General features: G+C 37.3%; 1 protein-coding gene across 3 annotated transcripts; it reads right to left on the bottom strand.

The window, feature by feature from the left end:
• Nucleotides 1-259: 259 nt before the first annotated feature.
• Nucleotides 260-25,623, bottom strand: KIF14 (kinesin family member 14). 3 transcript variants are annotated; one of them, XM_015869453.2, is made up of 30 exons: nt 25,263-25,623; nt 23,059-24,227; nt 21,935-22,189; nt 21,359-21,446; nt 20,487-20,585; nt 19,880-19,932; nt 19,303-19,333; nt 18,866-18,973; nt 17,925-18,041; nt 17,185-17,303; nt 16,247-16,419; nt 15,477-15,624; nt 15,313-15,376; nt 14,935-15,119; nt 14,074-14,176; nt 13,719-13,879; nt 12,792-12,939; nt 12,104-12,256; nt 11,371-11,497; nt 10,680-10,773; nt 9,661-9,799; nt 8,663-8,760; nt 7,769-7,863; nt 7,203-7,424; nt 6,869-7,053; nt 5,874-6,032; nt 4,544-4,663; nt 3,837-3,911; nt 3,102-3,240; nt 260-2,966 (listed from the first exon to the last, which is right to left on the bottom strand). In XM_015869453.2, exons 2-30 carry the CDS (start codon nt 24,138-24,140, stop codon nt 2,572-2,574), a joined length of 4,935 nt encoding a protein of 1,644 aa, XP_015724939.1. In that variant the 5' UTR covers nt 24,141-24,227; nt 25,263-25,623; the 3' UTR covers nt 260-2,571. The 3 variants fall into 3 exon arrangements, with proteins under 3 accessions (XP_015724939.1, XP_015724940.1, XP_015724941.1); XM_015869454.2 differs by lacking the exon at nt 25,263-25,623 and adding an exon at nt 24,910-25,243; XM_015869455.2 differs by lacking the exon at nt 25,263-25,623 and adding an exon at nt 24,966-25,243.
• Nucleotides 25,624-25,692: the final 69 nt, after the last annotated feature.

The following is a 25,692-nucleotide window of genomic DNA, read 5'->3' as shown; positions in this document are numbered from 1 at the left end:
GGTGGAACATCACTGAGTAACACATGTAAAAAAAACCGTGGCATCACTAAATAAGCAGAAATTGAAAAGAACTGTGTATTACAGCATTAATAGATGTGGATCCGACCACAATTAATCAGCCTCCAAATGTGTGCTGCTAAGCATCCACAAAAGGAAGAGTTGAACTTCAATAAAGACATCAATTTTTTTGTTTCACTTCAGTTCTACAGCAGATAACTTCCTCTGGTATTTCAGAACGCTCCCAGCAAGTACGACAAAGCAAGGTCTCAAAAGCAACTTTATACAGAAGAAAACAACAAGGAATTTACATTTAAGGTTGTAAAAACCATAAGTTAACACAATCACTCTTTACAGCATTAGCACAAAGGTAAATGATTCAGAAAAATCAGTTACAGTATGTAAAAGCTTTCAGCCAAATACAAAAATACACATTTCCACAAGTACACGTACACCAAGTTCCTCTGCATTCAAAGTACAAAAACTGGAGAACTCAATACACTTTGTTAGCCCCTGAAAATCTAATAAGGGACTTACAGGAAGAAAGTGATTAAGCAACACAGCACCTTAAGTGAGAAAGACATTAGCAGACACAATAAATACCGATAAATACTTTTGATGATAGCACAGCACTGCAGGACATTTTTGTACAAAGTATTAAGGTTCCCTAGCCTTTGGATAAGTCATTACTAGATCCGCATGATTGCATTTCCCTCCAAAGCAGAAAAGTGCAAAAACAGCAAACAGCCATTTAATTCTCAAAGGAAAAGAATGATTGATTCTCTTCACTATTGCCCATTCATAGAAAATAGTTCTGAAAGCCTGAACTGTTCTCAAAAATCAGCACTCTCAAGATGCTGTGCACTTTCCCTCAGAAGTAAAAATGAGAGGCATGAATATCTGGCTTCCAAGCTTTGATATAAAGGAATATATTTACGTTTCAGATCCTAATTTTCTTAGCACTGTTGTATGATGTGCTAAGGCCAGGTCTCCTGAAATCTGGTGTTAAAGAATAAATATTCTAAAACACTTTCATTTCTGCTGTTAGTTTTCACTGACTCCAACAAGCAGACTGAAGGTCAATGGTTAAGGAATATCTATGGGGAAAAAGCACGAGGAAGCAGCTGATTGGGAATGCCATTTTTTTTTAGCCTAGCATAGCTCCATTTTTTCTATTGCTCCTGTCATTCTATAAGTAAAAGTGCAGGAAATAACCCACAAGAAGGACTAAGATGTAAGTGTGTTCCCTATCCTTTTAACAAATCACATCCTGGTAACAAAGGAATATGAAATAATTACGTATAACAAACAGCGACAGTCTTTAAAATAGTTTAAAAAGTAGCACAGTTAAGTCCAGGCCATAACACAACATAGATATCTAGAGAAATTATACCTCAGAATGAGGCAGGATGGCAAGCTAATCGAACACATGTCTAGAAAGCAGTAGAATACGATGTTTTAAAATCAGTGATGTGGATGAAACCCTTCCACATTTACCAATGGGAGTTCTGTTATAATTCCAGAGCATGTCAGAGTCACCTGAATTTACAGAACATTCATGGAAGACAGCCAGAGATGTGCATAGATTTAGTCAGATACTTTCTATTTTTGCTTCATTTTTCACTTTGTAAGTGTGAAACTTGAACCTTAACTAGTCCTATGCCTGTAATACACGCGCTCTTCTTTTACTTGGAGGTTGTGCAATTCAGAGCAACTCTCCACAGCCTCACAGGATGACATGCATTTTATTTAGTAAATGCTATGCTTCTAGTTCATTATGAACAGTGAGTTCAAAGTGAGTTGAGCAGCCAAAGATAACTTCCAGCAACACAACACAAACTTGCTTCAGAGTTGAAGACCATTATCACTTCTACTTTAAGACAAAATAGACTACAAAACCACTAAAAACAAGGATTTGTGAAATACTTGGCAGTGTTATTTACTCTTTTCCCTCTATAAACAAAGCATAAAAGTTTTTGGTTTTTTGTTTTTTAAATGAAGTTGGTATTTCAAAAAAATTAAAGGCATAAAAAACACTTTCAAGTTGCTGCAGCACCAGTAGATCATAATGCAGAGAAGCAACAACGTTAAGAAAAAATAAAAATAGGCACCTGCATCATCTACCACATTCTTAACTGCCATTACTCCTTCCTTCAAGCACCCAAGTCAAAGGCATAAAATACAATGTTCTAACATGCTTATACTGTTTCCTGTTTTTCCCCAACAGTTTTTAGTATCTTACTTCACATCATATCCAAGTTCTATTTTGGTGCTATTTTCTTTGGTTCTTCATGGCTTTTTTCCCCCAAACTTTTGTCTTTAATTGTTTCTTGTAAGTTTATTTTATAGTAAATTATTGTTCTACTAAAAGAAAGGCTATATTTCAAATTCTAACAATGTCTTAGATTTCTTTTTCCTTGGGAAATTCTAGGCACACATAACATAATACAATAAAGTTATCATTTTCATACCATTTACTAACCAATACTAGCAGTACGTATTAGCATTCAGTAATATGTTACCTTCACTTCATGTAAAGAAAATACATTTCCCTGAATTCCTGATAGCAGTATTTCATACCCACTCTATCATCCTATCAGGTGAGAGCTCCCCTGGAAGTACAGGTGGCGACTGGAGCTTATATATGTGTTTTGCTACTCCCTTCTGTTTCCCAGGCAGTTCTGCTTCACCCATTTCAACTTGTCTTCCTTCAGTCTCAGTAGTTCCATTACAAGCAACCTGAGATTTTGGTTCTGGCTGTCCTTGTTCAAGTTCAAAACTCAAAATAAGTGAATCAACAAGAGAGTCCAATTCATCTAAGTTCATAAATGGCACAGGTGTTCTCTGGAAAGGATTGTTTGCAGAAGCAGAAGACAATGCAAGTAAACTGAAATAATTGTTCAAATAACCAGCTATGATAGAAATCTCTCCCGCAAAGCTCCTCAGCAGGCTCGTGTTTCTGAACGACCCTACAAGAAACAAAAGCAGAATCAAAGGTACTATTCTGCAAAAAAGAGACCAACCAGCCTTCCCTCCCCCATGCTATAAAGATCACCTTTAGTCTGCAAGTTATTACCTAGGCAGGTAATAACACATGTAAATACCTTGTAAGGTAGAAGAAACGATCTGATGGACTTCAGATAGACACCGCTCTAGTTCCAAATATTTTGCAGCAATGTTAGAGCTTCTCTTTATTTCCTGATACAGACATTCTTCTTCTGGTAACTGAGATTGTATTCTTACCTGTATTAATAAACAGTATTAATAAACCAAATACACAATCACAATCCTTAATAGTTAATACACTATTACAGACTTAGTCACACAAAAGTAGGCCACTGAAACACTAAATAAAAGGGATGTTAGGCCACTGGAAGAGCTCCGGGAATTAGTGTCTATTATTGACAGGAGGGAAAACACAAACAAACAAGGTAACTAAAATCCCAAGATAAGTCTAGTTCTTGGGAGGTAGATTATCTGTCCTAGTTTTTAATTCATATTGCCAGCAACTGCAGCACTTAATTACTGCATAAGTTACCCAGTTTTACTAACATTACTGAACTTCAGGCCATTAACAATGAACAAAGACAAAAGAAAGTGTAAATAACCCTAGAAACGATAAGTAAAATTAAAAGCAAGCACTTTTAAGTAGAAATGCAGTGACCAGAAAATCTGCAGTGTTCCAATCACAAGAATGCCCTTAAAGGAAGAATTGGTGTCATGCAATTTTAAGTATATGAAAGGTAACCTCAATCGTTTTTGTTTTTTTGTTATTAAATCCACATTTTTAGTTTAAAATCCAATTTCAAAGCACAACTCTGGTGAAATATTTTCCTTACCTTTCCGCAATGAGAGACATTACTTTCAAGGAACCTGGCTAAAGCTGCAGCATTATCCTTAATTTGGCTTTGGATCTATAAAGGAATTTTTATTTACATAGCACATTTGAGCCAAGACACAGTAGAAGTATAAGAATATTTTAGAAACAGAACAACGAGCATACTAACAAGGATAATATTCAAAAGCAAAGTTTTCTGCAACTTAAGATGGAATTTTTTTTAAAGTTAAACAGTTATCATTGTTCTCCACTAGTTAACATGTCTGCAAAATTTCATTTAATCCCTTCATACAGGAGAATCAAATGAGAAAACTTAAGTGTTGATTAAAGAAAAGTTCTCCTGTAATTATTACGTTACTGCCATTATAAGCAGTGAGGTGAGCTCTTAGTTCACGCCCTTGTATTCTCTCTCTGGAGAAATTAGTTAAAAATGTGATCTCAACCACCATACATACATAGGACTCCTGCCAGTAGAAAATAACCTGCTGCAAGTGAATAGTGTCACTTGGAAAGCAGTTCGTACAATTCCGTTTGCTAGAAACATGAAACAAAATTTCTGCCAGACTTCAGTCACTCTCATCTCCTCCTTCTGTTACTCACTGTAAATTTAATTCACACAAAACTTTCCAGAAAGAGCTACAGAAGAAAAAAGCAATATGATAAAGGGTCTCTAAAAACATACCAGTAATTTATGATTTTTAATATTACCTCATTCTGTGGAACTTGTTTCACTAGTTCTTTCTGCATCATTGTTGCTTTTTCCCGTATAGCATCTGTAAGCAACTCCAGCCCTGAGCCCACTCCATCATAAACAGCGTGTAGGAAGTCCTTGTAAAGCAAAGGGTCAAAATGTAATTAAAAGTTACTCATATGGCCATTTGTAACATTGTAACACAAGGGAAAGACCCTGTGGCTGCAGCGAGTACTTGCTCAAATGAAACAGGCATAGGCACAGAAACTAAAGGATCTGCTTACCCTTGGTAGGCAGGGATCTCCAGCAAGATCCTCTCTCCACCCCAACCAACCCGGATATGCTGTCTGGAAAGGGATGGACTGGCTCCACCCCTCCAGGTCACCCATAAAAAATCACAGAATCACAAAGTTGGACCTACAAGATCTAGTCCAACCATCTTACCATCACCATTGCTATCACAAGCTACTAAACCAGATCTCGTAGCTCCTCACCCAGATGCCTCTTGAACGCTGCCAGGGACAGCAACTCCACCACCTCCCTGGGCAGACATTCCAGTGCCTGACCACACTGAGAGAAGTTTTTCCTTACATCTAATCTAAACCTCCTCTGGTACAACTTCTGGCCATAAGCATGAACCTTGGCTCCCCTGTGTTGGCCCTGCCTTCCCACCAGGTTCTCAATCACATTGCATTTCAGCTACACTTTGGAAACAAAATGGATTTTCCATAACAGACTAGAAAAAATGTTTGTTTCTCATTCCCAAGCAATTGTTCATCACTTGCCTATTTGACCAGGTGTGTTTCTTGAACAACAGGGGCTTCTTTTAATTTTATTCAGATTTCTGAAAATTCAGTGTGTTATCAGAGACTACTGCTAAAAGTACTGAACATGTTGAAATGTGCCTCCTTGTATGATCACAGTGCAGAGGAAATCCTGAAAGTATAACATTTCTTATTTGTATAAGAAGGTTGTGCAGACTTAAAAGTTTGGGGTTTCTCAATTGAATGATCTGGAGTTTTTTGGTAGTTTTGAATCTTGTTTTTTCTCATCAAACGCTACAAGTATGAACATCTTTTCATCTACATAAAAATGATGTGTTAGATAAACCGAAAAAAACTTCATTCCATTTCTTAAATTGTTTGAGAAACCATCATTCTTACAATCACAACTACTTGAAACAAGTGTCAATGTCAACACTAAAATTACTTCATAATTAAGTCCAATGTTTTAGGATACAGAACATTAAACAATACAGGAGGAATTCTGAAGATTTTGTTAGGGACAAGCTCAATTATTTTTCGTACTTATCTAGAAAGTCATCATTTCCATTAAACATTTTTTCACCTGTAGAATGATTGTAGGAATACTGTTCTCTTCAAAAAAGGAAATATCAGTTCCTGTGAACACTGCCAGGTGTCCTATGCATTTCATTGCCTGTTTTACTGCTTCGTTGACTTTGCTCTGGGCTTCTGTTACCATTGAGGATATATCTGAAGAACAGCCCTTAGAAATAAAAGCATATTAATCATTAAAAGTAGAAAGTACATACATTCAAAGAGCACATACTTTGTGTAGTATAAGACTGTAATGCCAAACAGCTCATTGCATTTTCAGCTTTATATCTTCCCACTTGCAACTGTTTCCCCACCACAGATAAAAGCCAATACCTGATAACCTTAAAGAAAAATGGAAGTATTATACTAAACAATTTAAATAGAATTAACCTTTAGAAGGCTTGTAATACTGTAACATGAAAGTACCCCTGTGAAGGGGTGGATCCTGGCTCCAGCCCTTCCAGTCACTCAGGGGCATTGCAAGCATCTGAGCACCCCCTGGGTTGGCCCTGCCTTCCCACCAGGTGCTCAATCACTATGAGGTTTGTAACTGAGTTACAGATACTTTTGAGGTTTGTCTGTGATTTTAAGGAAATTGCATAGATGCAGTCCAGATAATAGCAGCTCTAGTAATGCTAAAATAAGAATTAACAATAAAAGCAACAGCTCACTACCCTCTACAACACATGAGCTGAACCACAGCTATTCTATGTCATCCTTAGCAGGCAGAACTTGCCAGATCAGGACAAATACCATACTGGGAAGCCTGCGTTGTTAGGACCTAGACATACAGGTCTACATTGCACTGACCTAGCAAAATAATAGCAGTTTAGCCATTACAAACATATCCTTTGCTATTCATCTGCCTTGGCTCCATTCACTTGTTGTTCTATATGCTAGACATTTAACTGTTTTTAGCACATGTGTAGTTAATATTACTTTAATACATGGAAGTTGTCTATACATCAACTGAGCCACATTCTCTTTCCAAGATGCATACTTTACCTGCAACAGTAACTGTAAATAACCTCCCAAGTTCTTTACTTCCTGTTTTATTTCTTCATCAACCTTCATAGATCCAGCGCACTTCTGCACATTGTTAAGCCAAGTCTTGGTCAGTACCACAAGCTGGTCAAAAGCAGAGGTAATTTTGATGCTGAAGGACTGAGCATCGTGGTCAAGAGAGATAACTACAAAAAAAATAGAGATCTTCAGAATGTCTCCTCAACAAATGGAAGGAGGAATGCTTATTCTTTCCATCACCTAACGTGTGTTTGCACCTGCGAACGGCAATTCACTGCAAAACATTCATCTTAGTGGTTATGAAGGCCAGACTTACAATTTTTTTGACACTCTTCATCTTGCTGTTCGTAGGCTTTAGAAATAGCAGAAACTCCAGAAGAAATTGTAAACAAATTAATCAGCAGATGATCTGCAATGCTTTTTCCTCCTTCATCATTCTGTTCCAATAAATCTAAGGCTGAACTTATAGATTCTTTGCAAATTCCAGGAAGAAGAGAATCAAAACAGTTTGGGTGTATGCTGGATTTATCCTGTGCACCTGTGTGGTATAAAAGTAAAATACATAGACCTGAAACTCTACACAGAATTAAACAGACAGAACAGCAGCAGAATTAGCAGCTAAATAACCAGCAACAATCCAAGCACATTCTCCAAACAATTGTACCAGCACCCAGACACTGGCAGTTTGTTTCATAAACTATCAGCATTCTCCCGTAAACCTCCAGTTAAGAATAGTATTGTTGCAAGTAAAACTCACAAAAAGAAGAGTTTCAAGTAGTGTTCCCCTCCCCCCCATGATTATTACAAGTTCATGCATTATACTAAGTAGTATTTTCAAGTTCTCAGTATCAAGGGAACAGTTACCAGCCGTATGGTAAGTACCTGATATATAGGATGCTGATGTGCTCTGGATTGGCTGCAATTTTATACCAGACAAACATCCAGAAATTCTCTTGTTCTTCATGAAACTTCTACTTCTGGAGAGTACAAGAGTGTGAAGACATTAAAAACCTGAACAACAATGTATTTCACTCCATACTGATACCTAGATGTTTACAAAGCCTCACATATGTTTCAGCTGAATGTATCTTGGGTCTCAGGGAGCCTTTTTTCCCTTTATTTCTTGTCCACTTAGGAAAAATAAGATTTTGAATGAAGTACTCACTAACACATGGTCTGGAAAAGGCAAGGATGGCTGTGACAACTGAAGTGCCTATTCAAGACTGCTTGTGCTACTAATTGAAAATGCACATGTACCTATACCCTTATCAAGTCCTCTGCAGGTTGATCAAAAATCCTATACTAGAGGTAAATTGATCAATTTCTGGGGATAACTCTTGGAAGATAATTGGCAACAGCTTTTATCATCAGCTAATTGTCAACTGCTACACATACAGTAACTGCTGGCACCATTTACTCATCCATTGCTTTGCACAACCTAAGAAATACTGTTTAATCTGCCAAACTGCTTTTGTGGGAATACAGTAATTATTACATTGACAACATGTTGCATATTAAAACACATTTCATGAGGGAACACAGTACAAATGCAGTAAGATTACAAACTTAGTATTAAATTTCCCTGGCCCTCACATATGTTTTCTTTCACATTAACTTGATTTTAAATTATTTTTTCATTTAATTTCTAGATTTGTCATTATTATAATCTAAAACAAAGAATTATAAATAAAAGATTATGAGTGGCACAAGAGTAAAATTACACAAGTTAACTTCTGATTTGTTTCAAGCAGGGGTGAAGGAATTGCAAATGATCACCTCCTGGAAAGTGAAGAAACTGAGGCATCTGAAAGGTCAGGTTCCCATTCATCAGCAGGGTCATAAAATACATCAGCAGCTTTATTGCTATCATTACTCTGGGAAATAAAGGAAACAGAAGAGAAGGAAGGTTAAGTAAAAACAGGGAGATAATAAAGCATACTATACAGATGAAGACATCACATTCGGCTGTACAACAGCAGATCTAACCACAGAACCACAGAATCGTAAGGGCTGGAAGGAACCTCCATGACCACTGAGTCCAATCCCCCCTTCATGTTTTTCTTTTTGTTAGGAAATGTACAATTTAGAAAATAACTAACTGGCAGCAAGGTTGACATGCAAGTTTTTAGAGTGCAAAATGAAACATGAGACATTTGGTACAGACACTGCTATTCAGCATCTTGAGATAAAGGATACAAGAATACCAAGTAAAAAGCCTGTTCACAACTCTTTCCTTATGACATCTGTTAAAATTCTGTGCATGTAATTCACACAAAAGCAGATACAAAAATAAATACATTTGTAATGGTTTTAGCCATATTTTTGCGCATGACATAGAATTCTCTTCTCTGCTGTTTTCAAGATCCAAGCAGGTTTTAGTAATAAACACGATACACTTCTACCACTGGAAATTGTTGCATTTCACAGAATTGCATTGTAAAGGAAGGTTTTCTCTTACTTTTTTTCCTGGATTTACTTTGTTATATTTTTTCCCTTTTAAACAAGGCAAGGAAAGATTTTAATACCTGATATACATACAGAAAAAACCTCCATATATACAACAAATTTTACATATCTAATATACTCATATATACACATATGTATGATGAGGATTTTTTGTGTGGGTGGTTGTTTTTTTGTTTGTTTGTAAGATCACATACCAAAAAAAAACAACCCAACAAGATTCTCCTTATACAATTATGTTGATGATTGAAATATCTTCAACAAAATGTTACTACTCATCAGTTAGTTCTTTTCCTTAAGTTCTTACTAACCTCATAGAGTTCTTTCATCGCTGCTAGTTTGCTTTCAAATTTCTCCAGGCTCCAGAAAGTTGCTATACCCAGTTTCAGGTTACGAACCTGCACTTGAACAGAAGAAACCGATCCTGTTCTATCATCGATTTTCTCATGCCTAAGAATTTGAGAAAATTAAAAATAAAAAGCTATAGTAAACACAAAGTACTTGTAGGTAGATCATACAGAGATCAAACTTTTTAGTACAAGCCCAGTAATTGTCAAAAACATCATGTTTTCCACAAAATACAAAGATTAGTTTCGGTTTCAAATTAATTTATATTTAAAAGAGAAATAAACCAAAACCTTTGCAGTCCATAATGCCTAGCTCTCAAGAAACTCAGAACCAAATACGTGTTACAGACTTCTATTGCCAGAAACATCTGAAAACCACAGTAAAACACATCCACTCATCACCCCTACTATTGTAGCCACTTACACACAGAGCAGGAGAATCTCTGCAGTGAATCTGTGCTCCTGCCAAGGACAATTAACCATCACACAGGAACAACTGGTCTCAAGTCCTCAATATCCAGTGCATGCATGTTCTGAGGTTTTCACTTTGAACTATCTCTATTGCATTAAGTTTATAAGGCTACATCATGGGGGCTGGGCACATATATCCTGGTTTAGTTTTGTTCAAAGTTAGAGCCATTTCCACTGAAAAACACCTTCAAGATCAGAAGTTTCACACTAATAAGTAATGTATTTAATATGCTTTAGGACCTCTCTGATACATGAGCCAAACCACAATGGACATAAGCATCATGAGATTTGATTCACCCCCAAAGCATGCTGGATTCAAAATGAATCGCCTAACGTAAACGTAACTTTATTTCAAAGTAACACAACTAAGTTCCACATTCCTCTAGAGCTAGATGGGAAAAATAATCTGTCGTTCAATTAAATAGAAATCTGTTCAAAGAAAAACAAATAGCTGATTGTACTTCTAGAATCCCCACCACATACACTTAAAGTCAGCTCACTCAGACACTTACCTGTTAAAAACAGTGTTTTTCCTTAATTCATTACTAATGGTGTTGGCCTCTTTGATCATCACAGATAATTTCAAAGAATTCCAGTTAAGAGCAGCTAATAAAGAGTAAAATACATAATGATCAAGTTATGTAATGCAACAGCTTAAAGGTTGAAAATGCAAAAGAAAACTACACACAGCATCTTGAATGGAATTTAACTATTTAGCTGGACTGCGTTTTCTCAGTACAGTGGAGGAGAAAGCAAAAATAGCTTCCTAGATAGATAACTCAGAAAAAAAAAAACAAAAAGGGAAGGGTATATAAAAAGTAACAACATAACTTTAGATACTATCAATTAAGCTAATCTGATATAGGAGTCTAAACAGAAGCAACTGTTACTCCAGTGTCTCCAGTGGATTAACTCCTAACTAGTTCAGCCAGACTGAGAAAGAAATTTAAAGTAACTGGGGTAAATATTGACTATCTGGGAACCCACCAAACCACCCTGAATGAGATAAAGCAGAGATTTTAGCACGGTCTGGTATACATACTTCCATAAAAGTAAAGGATTGTAGCAGCCCTAAGACTGTTCTTTTTCATGTTTGTGAGAAAGGCATTAGAGGAAGAAAACTTCTGGATCCACACACATTAAATCCAAGTCTGCTGTGCAGAAGAGAAATCACTGCTCCTGCAACATTAAGTACAGACTTACTATTCATAGCTTTATTCCCACTTCCACGATTCTTCTGAAGGCTTTCAATTTCTTCAGCAATCTTCTGTTTCTCATCTTCTAGAGCTTGAAGTATTTTTGCATGACGAATAGTATGATCTTCCAGAGCCTGAGCAAGACAGAGGAAAAAAAAAAAGAAACAAAGCATAAAACTCAACAGTGCTTAATTATGTTTATACTTAGTCTTCCCTTTGACATTTTAAGGATTTATACTACAGAAAGAAATGCATCTTCCACATCTGCCATCAGTATGAAACCCTTCATCTTCCATCTTTGACAGCTTTCTTGTTTTGGTTAGATACTGAAATATTTAAAAGAAATACAGAAATGAAAGATAAGCAGAATTAAAAAAAGAAAGCAACGAAATAGTTGTTCTAAAGTCAGATACATGAATACCAGTGTAAAAAAAAAAAAAGACCATTAGCCATTACTACGTTCACTCTTAAGAGCTGGGACTTTTGGCACTAGCAATGGTGGCTGTTGGTATGTAAGCGAAATAGCCTGGCTTACAAGAGGAATAATGATGTCAGCAGTAGTTTATCTGCGAACAGCATGCTATAGCACATTCAGATAGTAAACAAAATGCATTTGTTTGCATAGTATCACATAGGAGAAAATACTTGAGAAAAATCATTTCTCTCACAATACAGTACAGTGTTTTATTTAAAAGACAATTATGCCACTTAGAAACCCTTCTGTTTCGTTTTATAAATACCTGCTTAGTAGCTAGGGCTTCCATTTCCAAGCGCTTCTTGTTGAAGTGCAGTTCTAGCTCAAGATTTTGCTTTGCCATCTCTAATTCCTGTATTTTACTAGCAGCCTTTTGATTGTTCAATTCTTGCACTTGCTTCTTACGAGATTCTTCTCTCTAACATAACGAAGGATAGACAAAAAGAGGTATAACACTGCTATAGTATTTCTGATCCACTCCCTAAGGTTTATTTTCACTTCAATACACCAAGAACATGCAGCTCCTACAGGGGCTACACAACCCATACTAGAATACAGCAATTTACAAGATGTAAAGAATAAATTTCCACCGTGATTTTAGTTCACATACAAGTTAGACTTTCATCAAATTCCCGCAGGATTATTATTTTAATTCACGACTAACTATATACAGAGCAAAGTTCCTAGGATAATTCTGAAGAGAATACCTACTTTACAACTTCTTGAGTTAATAATTGTGACTTTATATTTGTATTTACTTCTTAAATCAAGCACAAGTCCCAGCACTCCCTAAGATACCATATGGCATGCAAGACAGGAAAAGAAAAAAAAACAAACAAACCACCATATAACAAACAACAAATAATTCCCGACATACTATTGTCCGTTTTATTATGTTCCGATTTATTCTCTCTTACTGTTAAGTTTGCTATAAAAATGCCATGGCAACTTACCACCTCTGCTTCCAGTGACTTTATTTTGCTTTCATAAGCTTCTTTTTGTGACGTCAGTTCTTGCTGAACCATCTCTTTTGCAATTTGGACACTTTGCATCATTTCTTCCTTGGCTTTGAGTCGTGCCTCTTCAATTTCTGATTCAAGCCTATAAGCAAAAGTATGCATTTAGAATACTGGCTTTAATCTCTTATAGGCTGCATAGATTATATATTTTTACCCACTTCTATTGTGACATGAGGAGTAATGCTAAATAGTCTCCAATATTACCAGTGAAAACATATTTTACAACTTTTATATTTCACCTTGGTATTTTTAATTTCATAGAGAAAAGAGATAGAGGTGACAAGGAAAGAAGTATTTTATATCCTACTTAACATCCAGTTTTACTTTATTACATCTTTCACAAAAGTAAAAGCCATAGAAGAAACTCATGAAATCATATTAAGATGCAGAAAAGTCAGTGCAGCTTGCAGTTTCATTACTCCTGAGAAAGAAGAATCTAAGAACAACCATCACAGATGACTCAAGTTGCAACATCTCTCTCTCATTTTCATAGTATATTTGTTTTTCAGGCTCTCTCAAATCTCAGAAGTAGATTTCTGATGTTATATATTTGGGGATATAGTACTACTGAAGAGATGTGCTACTTGGTGGATCTCTGCAGTATAACCTTTTCGTCAGTTGTGGTCAGCATTCTTGGCAAGTGGACAAGACTGTGGTATCACCTCTTGTAAGTAAACATTCACTTCAACTAAGTCTGGAAGTTGTGTTCCCATTACAAAATAAGTTAATAGCACTCCATTCTCCAGTTTTCACATATAGCACAACAACGACCATAAGTTTCTTACCACTTCAAGCTACTGGACAGTTTCATTAAAAATTGTAAATTCATTTTTAGTAGAAGAAAACAGATGGAGTACATACTGTGCTCTCTGTGCAACAAGCAGCTCATTCTTTGCAAACTCAAAGTCTTTAGGACCATCATGCAAAATTGTAGTTCCACAAGACGGCCCTTTAATCTTCTGAACCTCTACTGGATGATTAAACCTGAAGTAATGATCTCCACCAAGGATCACTCGATCACCCTACAACAGGAAAGGAGAAAAAAAATTATTGCATAGCTTTTAGATTTACAGGCTTGAAACAGAGACAATAGGAGTAGAAGCTTAATTGTATCAGAGCCCATCCCCTAAGAAAAAGTACCCTGAAATTGTAATAGGAATACAGCTACAAAATTCACATGTGCATACATTCCTCTGTTACCAAGTCAGCTACTTACATGATGCAGAACTGTTTGGTTTACAATGCATTTTCCATTTACATATGTCTTCGCTTCTCTCAGTGGAATAATACTTACTTGGCCAGCAGTATTTTCTATAATGCTGAAAACAAAAACATTTGTTACATCAGTAGCTGATGTTAATTGCAAGTGATGTTTCTTAACAGATTACAAATCAATACTTCACACCATGTTCTTTTTCTGGGCACAGATTGTCTTTGTACTGTTTAATTACAACATTACACAAACTTTGTGAGTGACAACCTACATGTAGGAAGAGAATGCATATGTAATCTAAAAAGAAGCTCCTACTAAGAAAGTGATGCACTGTTATCAGAGCATTCTTTTGATAGGGCTTAATTTCTCAGCATATCTCAATAAATCATTTTCAGTAACTGATTAATTGAATTTAGCACTGTGTTTAGGATCAATAGCACAAGATACCATTTAAACAATATTTATTTAATATAACCAAGTTACTATTATCAGACTCAAGATATTATCAGACTCAAGAGGGAATTGTAAAGGCATTTCAATGCTCATTTAGTCGAATAGGAAAGGATTATCATACAGAACATCATTTAATCAGGACCTTCAAGATTTTTACCTGAACAGATCTCCATACATTAACAAAATGTGCAACAAAATTGAACTACTTAGCTTAATAGCTTTTTAAGGAGAAATAGAAGCAAGTTTCCTTAATCAGTGAACATTGAAAAGGTTATCCTCTGTAGTTAGAAAGCTGTATTTTGCTACTGCCAGAAGGAACAGCTACTCCAAAAGCCAAGCCAAGATCAAAAGTACTTCCTGGTCGGGCATAAATAATAAAAGGAAAAAATAACTTCTAAGAATACTACATACCAGTGATCATCAGCAATTAACACACCGGAAAGCTGGATGTCATGTTTTGAATTGGCTGTATACCTTCCAACTGTAGTTTTTCCTTCTTTAATCATATACAACAGCACTTCAGAAAGCTGGGGATCTTCATTCAGATTGACAAGGTTTGGCAAACGATTGTCCATTCTGAATGCAATTCCTGCTTTCTAGATAAAAGATATCAGCAAAAAAAACTATTTTATGTATCTCAATAACTATATTATTATCTTTAAAAAAACAACAGCATTAAGGAAACAAATCTTCTAAGTATCCTAATTCTTCTGTCAGGATCACTGATGTCATCTTTACATAGCAAATAATAAAGGAAAGTGAAGGACAAAGTGAAAGAAAAAAGCATACCTGCAATTCTTTTATATCTTCTAGTTTTCTTTTTTCTGCTTGTTCAAGTTTTGCTTTCCAAGCCCTTAACACGTTCAGGGAAAAAATAACACTACCTTAAGAACAGGTTTAAAGTACATAAATTTTACCATTTGGTAATTAAACAGAGTTATTGACTACCTTACCTTTGCATTTCTGTCATGTCCTTTTCCTGTCGGTGCAATTTTATCCTCAGGGATGTTATTTCTTGCAAATAATGCCTGTATTTCTCCGGATCCCTGTTCTGAGCACTCTTCTGTGCTGCCTTCAGTTTTTCGATTTCAGCTCTCAGCTCTATATTAGACAAACACAAACAAATAACACATTAAAAATATATACAGACATAATAGGGTTTAGATATTTCAGACAAATCAGAATATTTTCCCTGATAACTTATTAAAAGCAAAACATCTCTCCCTACTCCAGGTTCACAGCTGTAGCTTAAGATATTTGTTCCCTGTAGTAAAACAAAAATTAAAACAACTAAAAGCACATACAAAAAAAAACCACTCACAACTCACAAAGAAGCACTATATTAGAAAAAAAAAAAAAGAATATCCTACTAGCCATGTTAAGGGAATAGACACACAAAGCAGAAAGGAAGACTCATTTTAAAAAATACAGAGCAATCGAGTAGCATGTAATTAAGAAAAACGGAACACAACCAATACTCAAAGGTGAGTGTTACAAGTGGCATGTCAAAATGCTATTTATAAAAGTGTTCTAATTTCAACAAGTTCATAAAGCTGCAGAACTTTCTCAGAGATGGTGCTTGACTGTCTAAAAAAAATACAGCAGCAAACATTTGAAGAGTAAGTAAATCAGCTGCCAGCACAATTATCGGTATTAATGTCTCTGAAGGAGCAATAACTTTAGCAGACAGAAATGAAAAAAGGTCTGCAGATGTCAACCTCACCTCTGATTAATTTGGCATTCACATCTTCGTTTACTTTAGCCATGTTGATAATTGAACAAGCTTGTTTTGCGTAGCGAAGAGTGCTGAGTGTTTCTTCTGTACTGCTGGCAGCTGGACTTATTGTGGCAATCATAGCAGTTTGTGAATTTCCACCAAGACTTTCTTTTAGTAACCTTTATTTGACAGGAAATTATAAGTAAATCATAGACAAAATACCTCTTATCTTGCTACTTTGAGAGTAGTTAGAGAGTGACTGTCAGCTAACTTAGAATACAAGCTCAGGTCCTATTGTTCTTTACTTGATTCAAACAGCTAATTAATTTCCCCCTGTATGTCATTTTGATAAGCACATTTCAGATGCCTAAGCAGAAACAAACTTTGCTCTGGATGCAGAAACACATTAATTGCTCTAAGAGGAAGCCACACATTCAAAGTTCTGTCCTAACCTAAAGATCACTTGGGAAATAACACCCCTATGGGGGAATGAATCTTCTGCTAAGCCACTGAAGTATCAGCCTCCATCCAAATCACATAAAATGCTGCATAGCAATCCTGCCAAAATTAACACAAGCAGCATTAGATAACTCAAGGTTTTGACGCAAGATGATATAACAAGCAAGCAACTAAAAAACAAACTAAAATACAAAAGAGAAATAGAATTACTTCATTGGTAAGATGGACAAGAAATAGCACTAAGGTGAAGATGCAGTCAGATAAATGTAGTAACATCTTTTGTATAGCATATGAAGGAAAATAAATGTACTAAGCCACAAATCAGAGATGGAATAATTATACCTACAAAGCTCCTCCTATCAACCTACTTTTGCACAAAGATAAAAGGAAAAAATGGCTCCTGGGATGAGAATTCACAACCCAAGGAAACCTTTTACTGCCATATGAAAAAACAAAACAAAACAAACAAACTGGAGCATACATACCAGGTAAGGACAGATTCCCGGTAAGGAATGAAAGTTTTCTTTCCATTTCGAGACAGCTTGGAGAGCGCAGAAATAACTTTTCCAAGGGTTAATAGTGACTTATTAATACTCACACCCTCCTACACAAAGCAAAAATAAAAAAAACTATAACTGTATTTTCTTGTGCAGTGCTGCTGATTCTGTCACTTTACTCGCGCTTATTTAACATATAGTGTAGATGTGCCGTATCAAACGTGACCACTAATTAAAAAACAAGATGCAAAAGTATCATTCATTTTCAATTGGAAATAAGAGATCCTGGTCCTAAACAGCATTAAGAACTACTAAGCTTACATAGGCAGGTTGAAAAGTTGACCCTTAATAGGAACTCGACTTAAATTCCAAAAAAAGGGGAGAAAACCCCAACTACATAACATCAGATTCACTAATTTGCAAGTCAGCTGCATGAGCATGTAGTTCATTCTTATTCTTTTCAGAGGATCATTAGGCCTGCACAGCAAAGGGAGTGTTGTCCCAAGCAAGATCTGGCCTGCCATATAGAACAGCCAAAATACATTTTAAGGCTGCTTGCTCTAACTGGCAAAATACTATGCAAAATTTATGAGCATAAGGGCTACATATTCTTTTACGACAACAATACTTGCCCAAGAGCTCTGGTAGAGAAGGATGTTTCAGTGTTAAAGACTAGAGGTGCTCTTTGAAGAAAACTGTTCCCCCACAGATACCAAGTCATGATTTACCTTCAGCCTTTCTCCAGTGGTCTGAGCTGTAGAGCAGCATTCGCTGCCAGCTAAATCAATTAGGTTTACATGACTGGTAAGTCTGTGATCACGTTGTTCTTCAGCCACAAACTTTACCTGAAAAAATTGGAGAAACCTGCATTTACCCCAAAATCAAACATCTGAGGACAAGTAGAGATCAACCAAGCTTTTAACTTTAAATCAAATAAATAAACCAACAAACAGTAACACTGCTATTAACTTTTTGACAGGATACTTTCATGTACATCCCATGAAGAATACATCCACACAATCAGCCACAGCATCAAGAGTTTACACGTGCATAATTGTACAAGAATTGCACAAAAACAGACTTTTAAAACTACAGCTCACTGCCCTTGCTTCACTATTGCCTCTACCATCAAAACAACCAGAAGAAAATCTACTGGTGTAAACAGAGAGCAGAAGGTTAACAGGACTCAAGTAAATGAGCAGAAGAATAAGGACAATTAAGAACAAAACCAGACCCAAGTTATTTGTAAATGGAGCAAACTGTCAGTCTCAAGACTTGAGGAGCTCCATTTATTTTATTTTATTTTATTTCTTTTCAGGATTATCTCACTAAGTCAGGTTTCATCTCTTAAGCGCCTGTAAATCAAACATCAAGTTGTAGTGCCTGTACCCCAGAGACGAAAGGATGTCATAAGTGTCCTGAGCTACTTAAAAACACTCCTAGATCTGCCAGACTAGACATATTTATATTACTTCTATAAATACACATAGCACAGAGATAACAGAACATACTCAAAGTAAGTAAAATATAACAAGTTGACTATGTAGAAAGCCATGTTAAAACATACCCACCTCATTCAAGTATACTTTCCCAATTTTCTAGGGAGCACACAAAACTATTTTCTACTATGTGAGTTGAACAGATAATTAAAAATAAAATACAGCAGTACCTTGGTTTGTGTCATAACAAGAGTGAAGACCGAATGAGACCTAGAACTTTTGTCATTCATTACTGTAGCAGCCGTTGCTCTCTGCTTATTTCCCAGTTCAAGCCAACTCTGTAACAGAAAAAAGCATAAGAGAAAAAAACTTTTTGGTGTACTCTGGGTGGTTAACTGTAGCTTAAAGTACTTGCAAATCAAATTATTAACACAAATTATGAATCCATAAGAGTAGAATCACAACCTAACCACATTAAGAGAGTGACACTTGCTTATATGTGTCTACTCAGGTCCAAGGCATAGAACTAGAGCTTACTGTACTCTTACATCTGCTGAAACATCATAGAACACTGAGCAATCCACAAAGCTTCTTCTTCCCTTCCACGGAATTTAGTTTTCAGTAGCAAAGGAATAAGCAAGGTGAAGTGTAACTGAACAACTCTTACCTGGATATCTGAGTAAGAACTGACAACATTCCTACAGTGAGAGGATGGGAAAAAAAAAAAGATCAGACTTCTTTTTCAACAATTTTACCCACTGTGTGCATTTTGAAATAATTCCTAAGTTACAGAGAAAACACCAATATATCACAAAAGATCCAGTTGTCCTGAGACATACACTGCTTCTAAATATTGTAAAATAATTTTAATTGCATTAAAGCCAATAGAAATATAGCAAGCCCAGATAGACTGTGTGAAATTAAGATATCGCCTAATTTTTGGTGAGCACAAAAACTTAGTCTCCAGATAATAACACAGTATGCCAGGATTATGTCATGCATCTACTAAATCACAAATTGCTTAGGGTTGAAGGGGACCTCCAGAGATAATCTGGCCCAACCTCCAGCTCAAGGAAGGCCTTAAAGAGCAACCTGCCCAAGAACGTGTCCGAGCAGCATTAGAAGAATGCCAAGGAGAGAGACTCCACAACCTCTCAGGGCAATCAGTGACAGTGCTGTCACTCACATAGTAAAGAAGCACTTCCTGATGTAGGGACTACCTCCTGAGAGTAGTTAAGACTTACACTGTTAGGTCTTCCACATATGGTCCTAACACCGGATGTTCTCTTACACGAAGCTGGAAAGAATAATTAGATAAAACAGCTTATTAAGTGCACATTACTTAGATGAGAATTATCTTAGAAATAAGTGGCAGTTTGCATATATACCTAACACAAAGTCTCATGCTAAATTTCAATGATTATAATCATCTAGATTATGATATACATATCTTCTCTCTCAAACTAGAGCTCACAGTTTACATACAAGAATTAACCATTGCTCTGTTCAATACTGCCAAGCACACAAAGCAGGGTATTTTTCTGTAGCAGAGCAACATAAACACACAAAGGAAAATAAGTGGATAGAAACACTCCCTTTACAAATACTATTTCTCAGTGGTTTAAAAAGCTGTTTTCAATGCTGTATATAATATATATACACATACATACAAAAAAAACATTTACATGCCTTGCCATCGTTCAAGTCACACAAGCAAGGTTCTGTTTACCTTAAATCTTATTAGCTATCTGAAATACTTAGATAATCACTCATCAGTTACACATTACTATTTACAAAACAAATACCATCATTTTGACATGGTGTTTGTACTTGTTTCTGAGGGCAACTTACTGGCTGTTTCTTCTGTCTGCCTTCAGCTTTAAAGACAAGGAGATCATGGATTTTCTCATTGTAAACTTCAAAATAGCTCATTTCAAGGTGATACAAGACCTAATAACAACAACAATAATAAAAAAGATGCATTTATCTTGTCCAAGAAACTTTTTAAAACACTCTCTCCTTTGATAACTAACACATGATCAGAGCCTGCTGTTCATAATGATTCTCTAAATTTGCTGTTGCTATACCAGTTATATCTGAGAGAAACAGAATGTAATCCTTCTTTAAGGCACTATAGAAATGGTCACAACTGTTTACTAATCCACTTAAAGTTTGATTTAGATGGGAATTCCAAGCAAAAGAAATTGCGATCTCAAAAATCCCATCTTCTATTACAAAGCCCTCTCTTTCATATAGAGTTATGTTTGAATAAAGGTCTACTCTCAAAACAAAAAAGGAAACATTATTTATAGTGAAATTTTTTAGAACCTTAAAAAAATTCAGGTGGGGATAACTGACCTTTTATTTAAGTAATTTCACCAGGAAAACTGAAGTAGAAAATCAGAACTGGAAAACTCTTCAAGTGTATTTCACATTTCTGTGTAACAGCACTTAAAATGAATTCATATGCTTTGAATTTTATTCTAGGTTATGGATTTTTAAACATTGTCACTAAGGAAGCAAAACATACATTGATTTGGACCATGCAGAGAATTCCGCTAATCAGAGGTACTAGCAGAAGTATTTGTATCAGCAATAAAATACAGACATCACTAAGCAAATAAACAGCATGGAATAAAGTGAAGGAATGAAACAGTTAAAGATACAGAACAGAACCACTTTCATCACAGTTCTGCGTAAGGTCAGCAGCATAACCATCCTACCTGTTGCTGGTTTGTCTGCGCTATTCGAGTGAAAAGATCTTCACAAAGTCTTGGAATTATTCCTCGGTCTTCATCAAAGCCCATCATCCTGTAGTTATAAAATAATGTTAGTTAGTTTCATTTTCTAACTCCTTATTGCTGATTTTAATATTATTTGTACACCTGGAGTAAAAACATCACATGTTTCTTCCAGTAACAGAAGCAACTAGTTATGAAATAAACCTGCTTTAAGTTAACAATTGTTTGAGCAGGAGGGTGGATGAAATTATGTCTGAGGACTGTCATGATTTTCGTGATTCACCCCATTGAGAAATGGGTTGAAAATTCCAAGAGAAATCCTTGAACAAATGACAAAGTACTATGGAAAGTACTACGAACAACAACCCTACCTATAGGTGGCTGGTATACACACGTATGCATATCATTCTCTGCATCCCATCAGTGTAGTAATTCAAGCCCCTCTCTCTATCCTAGTTGTTTCCTGTCCAACTCTGCCACAGCAGATACCCAGTATTAACCAGCAGTACTGGTTAATAAATGGCTACAAGATAGTAAGAATTGTATTTAGAAACTTACGTGTAAGATTTTCCAGAACCAGTCTGCCCATAAGCAAAAAGACAAGTGTTGTATCCCTCAAAAGCTCTTTCTAGAAGCGGCAATGCTAACGTTTTATAAATCATTTCTTGGCTTGCAAAGTTTGAATGACACTTGTCAAAGGACCAAAAGGAGAAGTCATAACTAAAGTTGTAAAGTTGGTTTGTGCTTGGATTTCGTACAGACGTCTCTGATCCACTCATAGATACTACAGGGAGCAAGTTGTCCTTTTTCTCTCTGAATGGAAGAGCAAAAATAAATACAAAGATGAATAAGCATAAGCTACATTCCTTACCATGTTTCTTCAGTTAACTTCTTCATGAAAATACAAAGATGAGCAATCATAGGTTAAAAAAAACTGAAAAGCATTCAAGTTCAAAATACTTCAAATAACAACTAAAGAATAAACCTCAAGCTGCAATAAAACACATTCGGCCTCTTAAAGCCTTTACCTTAGTGTAGAAATATTTGCTACTTTCAAACTATGTACTAAACATTATTGGGCCCATTAGAAACAAACAAAACAGAAACCTATATACACTGCTGTTGTTGTTTAACCCAACTGGCAGCTCAGCTGGTGCTGAGCAGCTGTTCACAAGCCCTTCCCTACCCAGCGGGATGGGGGAAAAGACATCAAAAAAATCAAAACAATGAAGTAGAACCCATGGGTTGAGATAGTGACATAACACATATTCACAAACCAAGTAATCCACGACAAATGCTCACCACTCACTAACCAGTGCTCAGCTTGTCCCCACCAACAGCTGCCCATCCAGCCAACCCCCCCTTAGTTTTTTCTTGTGACACCACATGGTATGGAGCACTGCCAGCTTAAGGCAGCCATCCTGGTTCCATCCCCTCCCATCTCCCTGCACCCCTCGCCACCCTCTGGCAGGACAGTGTCAGGGTCTGAGAAACTGAATTGCCCTTGGCTCTGTATTCTAGCAACAGCTAAAACATTTTTGTGTTATCAGCACTGCTTTACTCGTAAAGCCAAAACACAGCCTCGTATCAGGCACTGTAAAGAGAATCAGCTCTGTCCCAGCTGAAACGAGCAAAAAAATATAGAAAGTATTAGACAGCAGAGATAAGACAAGGACACAAACCTGCTACTGAAAGGCCGCACACGCACAGCTACAATGACTTTGCTGTTTTCTACTTTGAAAATATCTTTCTCACTGCTGTTGTTTTCAGCTAGAGCTTCAGCATTCTCGTCTGCTTTTGCACTTCTACCCACAGGAGGAGAGCTTGTTTTCTTTTCTGACACAGCTGGAAGATTAGCTGTTGGTTTGCTTGAAGCAGGTAGAGATGACTTAACCTGATAAGTGCTGTTCTTTGGTGTAAGCTTAAATTCTTCTGTCCAAGCTTTTGTCGGTGTTCTTGGTCTTTCCAAGCTGTTGTGCTTTAATTGTTGTAACCGTAGCCTTGCAGCCATTCTTTTTATATCACCTTTTTCATTCAGCTGCTCTCCTGATATCCGATCAACATAGTTTGAGGCAGCTTGTTGCTCTGACACAGGAGCTTCTGTTTGAAGCCTTGCATCAGCACCGCTCATCGTACATTTTGAGCGCGTGCAGCCATCGTTTTCAACATCAAACAAATCTTTGCTATTGGACTTATAATTCAACTTTGTAACTTGCTGACCCTCAGCTAACTTACAGCTTGGTTTAATATAATGGGTATCATTACAAATATTGGGTTGAAGTGCAATCTTGTGTTTTGTTTCTGCATCAGAGACGCTGTTTTCTGCTCCAGGTACAGCATTCCCATTAATTTTACTCTTTTCTATAGAACCACTCTTTACACGCCTCTGCAGGGTAAGCCTTTTCTCCACTTGCGTATTCTCTGTGCCCTGGGGTGTATCTTTACCAGACTGTTCACTACTTGATGCCAAGCTTTTGCCCGTTCTAGTTCTCCTCTGGAGCATTAATCTGTCCCGAGGTTTCGGTGTCAGTGATGCATCATCCCCATTTTTACAGGCTGAGATCACATAGGTCCTATTTACTTCCTCAGACTTATTTTGGGAACGTGAATGAAGACTGTCCTGGTCTTCCACTGACACCTGCGATGCCAGTTGCTGCCCCAACATTTTGCTGCTGGTAAAGGAATTCTGTGAAGAAACATTCTGCAAAGGGGTAGAACGTGGTGACTTCGAGGACTTTCTTATGTAATCTGTGTAAACAGGCATTTTGTCTTCAAACAAGTTAACATTAGGACTGTAGTAAATACAACAACTTCCTAAAATATTATATTTGGTTGCTTCTTCTCACAGAACCTGGAAAGATAAAGCAAGAATTTCATGATGTTTACCACAGATGTGAGTTATATTTCAAGGCATGGGCAGCTCCTTGCATACACTGCAGTAAATATACATTCCCAGATACCAGTAACAATCAGCATCATCTGTTTCACACCCAGCACTCAAACACTAATTCCATATTTGAGTGACTATTTTTACCAGCTATTCAACTCCCTATATGGAGTTCTACCATTTGCTTCAGAAACATCAGAAAGAAGCAGCAATCAGCACTAAGACCAAAGGGATTATACTTAGTAACAAAGATGAGCACAGACACTGTTCCAGGCCATCCCCAACCATTCCTAAGCAAAGGGAACGCGGTGCCTCCATCACTCAGAACATCACAGCTGTGGTGTTTGACAACTTAGAGACACCAACAGGACACCAATGCTGTTAACAGCAGAACGCTGCAAACAAAGCAGGTTCTTTCAGGATTCTGATGTACAATATAAAATGGAGTAACAAAACAAGACAGTTAATAAAGATACCTGGTACAAGATCTTATTTTAGACCATCCTATTCCATTCTCATGCAGCAAAAACACAAGGTAACTAACCTAAGGAATGGAAGAAGAACTGTACGGTTCTCATATTTTCCACATTACTCATCTTTTAGAATAAACAAACCAAAGCAAACCAGAGCAGGAAGCTGTACCCACCCAACCTCCACAGGAAGGCGTTGTTTACAGGTCCAACATCATCACCCCCCTCACACCTTATCAAATCGCCGGTAAATACCAACAAGAAGTCACCCGCCGGCCGATTCCTCAAGAACCGTATCGTTAGCAGAAAGAAAAAGAGAACGGTCGGGGTAAAACAAAAAAGGCAACTCCAGCGATGAGGAAGCGTCAGCCCCAGCGCTGCTCCAACGGCAGTTTCCCAGTTACAGCTCTCGGATCACACTCACAGCTCCCACTCGCGCGATGCCGCACTCAGAACGGCCGCGCTCCCCGGAGACCCATCCCCGCTCTGTGAGGGAAGCCCCGGCCCTCCCCACGGCCGCCCCGCTCACCCTTCTCTTCCCCTCCGTGCGCCCCGAGCTCGGCTCGCTCCTTCCTCCCGCCCCGTTTGAATGTGCCGGGCACAGCGGATTGGCTCGGGCTGGGAGCGGCGTCACGGGGGGGTGGGACTGAGGCGGCCCGGGGCCTCCGCACCTCAGTCCGGATCCCACAGCACGGCGGCTGCACGGAACCAGGCTGAGCATCACGGCAATGGGACATAGGCCGGGCAGTGCCTAATCGTGCAGTGACATCTCCGCCTCAAGGCTGCAAACACATCACAACACGTGCGCGTTCAGAAGTACCGTACAACTGAATGGGAATGTTCGTACAACGTCCAGCAGAGGGAGACAAAAGCCAATGAAAAGGGAAAAGCTACCAACCCCTGCTATTAATACAACAGATAAACACGAGATTTACTAGAAAAAGAATGCATAGGTTGTT

This window comes from Coturnix japonica, chromosome 8, assembly GCF_001577835.2.
Source record: "Coturnix japonica isolate 7356 chromosome 8, Coturnix japonica 2.1, whole genome shotgun sequence".
In the NCBI taxonomy this organism is placed as follows: domain Eukaryota; kingdom Metazoa; phylum Chordata; class Aves; order Galliformes; family Phasianidae; genus Coturnix; species Coturnix japonica.
Note: the sequence above shows the minus strand (reverse complement) of the source record. Positions and strands in the feature narration are given on the sequence as shown.